Source organism: Rosa rugosa, chromosome 2, assembly GCF_958449725.1.
Source record: "Rosa rugosa chromosome 2, drRosRugo1.1, whole genome shotgun sequence".
Taxonomy (NCBI): Eukaryota; Viridiplantae; Streptophyta; class Magnoliopsida; order Rosales; family Rosaceae; genus Rosa; species Rosa rugosa.
In genome coordinates, this window is record NC_084821.1 from 51044917 (window position 1) to 51048809 (window position 3893).

Below are 3893 nucleotides of genomic sequence, written 5' to 3' on the forward strand. Positions count from 1 at the left end.
TTCATATTGTAGATTCTTTTGAAATCATGACTCAAAAGGTATCAAATGAGAATTTCTCAAATCAATGACCGGAAAATTATAACATTAACTTTTTGTGAAACTAATTTTGTAGCTAATGCGGTTGCGGGTAATAATTCAGTAAGTCAGTCCTGATCTCGAGGTCCTCAGGTGTGCAGCTTTTCCTGCATTTAATTTTGATTTATGTAATTTTAGCTTTTAATTTCCTTTTGATGATAAAAGAAAAAAGAAGTTCAATTTTGTTTTGATGCATGAGTAAATGTTGAGTTCACAAGGATTGGACTAAGTTTGTAACTATACAATCGAAAAATTAAAGCGTATAGAAAGTTAGGAAAATAAAAACCCGAAAATTCAATACAAAATAAACCAAATTACACAAAACTTCAAATGCAAGCAATCTATCAAAACCAATAAATCACACATATTTCCTATTGAACTGTACTGATGATCCACAAACTATTGGAAGGATGAGCCAATTATGATGAATCATTGCTATATCGATATCAAGACTCGATCTGGTATTCATCAGAACTAGTAAGATAAACAGAACTCTCTGCAGGTGCTGGAATATTAGGAAATGGGTGTACGTCTTTGAAGTTAAGCACATCAATCACTTGTTCTATTCCAGGCCGTGTACTTTTATCTGGATGAGAACACCACAACCCAACAATCAACAAACGCTCCATCTGCCTCCTATCATAAGTCTCACCCAGTTTCGGATCAGCTGCTTCAATGACTTTCCCTCCTTCGTAAAGTTCCCAAACCCACTGCCTCATATTGACTTTATCACTTTCCAACCTGTGGTCAATGGGTTTTCTTCCACATGCTATTTCCAACGCAACAACTCCGAAGCTGAAGATATCAGTATCCTTACTCGCCTTCTTTTTAGTGACATAATCTGGAGCCATATACCCCTTGGTTCCAGCAACAATAGTTGTTTTCGATGATTTGACGCGGGCGGAAGTAACCCTAGGTTTACAAGCAATAAACCTAAAACAAATATTCTGGAGTCCACCAGAGATAAAAGAGAAAACTCTCAATTTTGATTGATAATATGATAAAAGATAGTTCTGCAGCCGTTTAAGGTTGCTTATATATGGGAAAAGAAACCCTAGGGTGACTAACAATGAAACCCTAAAGCCCACGGATTAAAACAAAACAAATCCAAAATAAACTAGAAAACCTAAAATAAAAAAAATGTAAAACTAACCTAAAAATATTAAATCACGAATCGGATAATTAAGACGATACATTTTGGCCTAAATCTGATAGGGCTCACTAAAGTGAGTCTTGAAGATCTCGTCGTTCCCATTCTGGAAAGTTATCATGCGTTTCAAACGGACATTCTGGCCAAAAGTTAGTCAAATCTGATTCAAAATCAAAACCTGACTTTTCGCACGAGAAACCCGAAAAGTCCAAAACCAAATCTTCTTGAATATTCCAGCGGCTAGTAACCTAATTACGCGTGAGTTACCTATTTTCCAATCACTCTTCTTGATTCTACACCGCTTCTCTACTTTTATGGTTTTTCGGCTAAACTGGGTCCATTCTCGTCCTACATCAGTCGTGGTCAACAAATCGAGCTAACCCAAAATCTCCAAGTTTTGGACGTACTGAACTCTGAATCCAACATAATGTTACTAGATTTGATATCCCTGTGCACCACATATTGGTCCCATTCGTGTTGTATATACATCAACACAGATGCCAAGCGTTGAGCAATTCTGTATCTGATCTCCCAACTTAACAAGCTTCCTCCTCTGAACAGATGAGAATCTAAACTGCCATTGGGCATGAACTCGTAAACAAGAAGCATTTCTTTTTCGTGGCACCAACCATGGAGTTGCACAAGATTCCGATGCCTAAGCAAACTGAGGATTCTTATTTCTGCTCCATACTCCCTTGGCCCTTGGTCAGAATTCTTCAATATCTTCTTAACAGCAACATAACAGTTCGAGCTATTTAAGAAGCCTTTGTAAACGTCACCGAAACCTCCACCTCCGAGCTTGTTTTCATCAGAAAAGTTACCCGTTGCCACTTCCAACTCCCTATAGGAGAACTGCCGGGGGCCAGTCTCCCTTCCGAATTGCTCGTCTGTTGGGTCTCGAATCATAGGATGTTCATCAATATTACTTTCTCCTGGTGCTCTATTCTTGATCCAAAAGATGAACCAAATGAAACCTCCGAGCAAGCAAAATACACCTATAGTACTAAAAATTGCAGTTGCTATTAGTACCAGGATATTTTGCTTTTTCGACTTGGCTATAGAACTAGGACCTGGGGAAGGAATTTGAGATTGATTTTGGATTGCTTGGCCAGAGGTAGTTAGAGATTCAGGTGCCTTTTTTGGACTCACCGGTACTTGTGGACTAGAAGGAGGTAGAGGCTCAGGATCAACAAGTAAAGTTGAAGTAAAATTCCATGAGATTATGTTATGGAAAGTATTACTATCTGTTGCAGCTGAGAACCCAACAATGACCCTACCCGGCAAGTATTTTTCCAGATCAACTATGTGATACAGATTAGTGCTCGTTTTCATAGCTGCAGGTGTACCCTCAAGTACATAACTAGTAATTAAGGAAACACTAAGATTTTTTGAGATGGAATCATAACTAATCTTAGCACTGTTTTGTTGAGCCATCATAGTACTAGTACCCCCATTAAATTTACTCCAATGCTGGGTAGCAATAGAATCTAAGGAGTTGACGTCTATACCTATATGTTCGCCGAGGGGGTCTTGGACGGTCGGCTCTTGATTCTGGTAGGTATCAAACTCCACCGCCACAAAGGCATACTCATTGGTTGATTGGATAGGGTTTTCCATTGTGCTGTTGACAGGGAGTCCCATACTGCCACCTTTCCCTAGATCCCTGTTGAGTAAGGACCCATTAGGCGCCAGGAAGAACACGAGTCCGTAGCCACCGTTGTCTGGAGGATTGATGACAAAGGTGAAATGTGTGGTGAAATCAGCTAGTTTTCCGGTGGCTTTTTGCCGCAGGAGGAAGGGTTCACGGTAAGAGACTCGACCGATGCTCTCTGTTTGTGATTGGTCTGCATTGGTGAGGTGTAGGATTTGGTCGTTGCCGATAGAAGCATCTCCCTCGGTACTTAACTTGGTGGTGGTATCACTTTGCAGAGAGGGGGAGAAATTGAAAGTTAATGGAGTTGCAGTAGCGGTTAACAGAAGGAAGATGTGTAATCTCGTCAGGAGATGAATAAGGAAGTGATGAAACTCCATTTTGTTTTTGGAGAGAGATCGAGATTTGAGAGTAATTGGTAGGTATCGATAGCTTCCATTAATTGCAGAAATATAATTGCCCTATAAATTGAGCAGATTGATCCCTGGTCTACGGAGGACTGTAAGGTCAATTGTTCGGTGGAGGACTTGAACATTGACTCTTGATTTCTGGGAAGTTTTTGGATTTGTAAGTTCCGTAAATTTTAGTGTGGTTTTATGCAACTGTAGCTTCTAATTGCATGCACGCATGCATAATATTCTCCTCTAATGTTTTGTATTTCGTAATACTTTTTTCTGTTTTGGCCAAATTAGTTATACATTCTCATCAGCCACAGGAGTTAGATCTATTTTTTTTTTTTTGAAAGACAACGTGAATTAATTAGAAGACTTCTAATGATAGAAGAAAAGATTAATCTTGTTGCAACACATGTAATTAACGAATTGTTACTTAATAAGAAGTATTTCAGGTGTAAAATTCAAAACCATTGATCATTAGATGCATCGGACAATTTATCCGTGTAGCATATCACGAGTTACCCTCAAATTCCTCATTTAAATCATCTCCTACCGTTTCAATGTCTCTATAAAAGCAATAAGAAGATAAAAAAAATTCAAATGTACGAGAAGCAACCAAGAA

At 38.9% G+C, this 3893-nt stretch overlaps 1 protein-coding gene and 1 pseudogene across 1 annotated transcript; both read right to left on the reverse strand.

Moving 5' to 3' along the window:
- Nucleotides 1-349: 349 nt before the first annotated feature.
- On the reverse strand, nt 350-926 carry LOC133728070 (L-type lectin-domain containing receptor kinase IX.2-like). Its single transcript, XM_062155486.1, has one exon. The coding sequence runs from the start codon at nt 924-926 to the stop codon at nt 522-524; it is 405 nt and encodes a 134-aa protein (XP_062011470.1). The 3' UTR covers nt 350-521.
- On the reverse strand, nt 350-3579 carry LOC133732096 (L-type lectin-domain containing receptor kinase IX.2-like; annotated as a pseudogene).
- Between the last annotated feature and the right edge of the window lie 314 nt (nt 3580-3893).

Coding starts and splice junctions, on each gene's coding strand:
- LOC133728070 (XM_062155486.1), bottom strand. CDS start 926: ATGGCTCCAGATTATGTCACTAAAAAGAAGGCGAGTAAGGATACTGAT.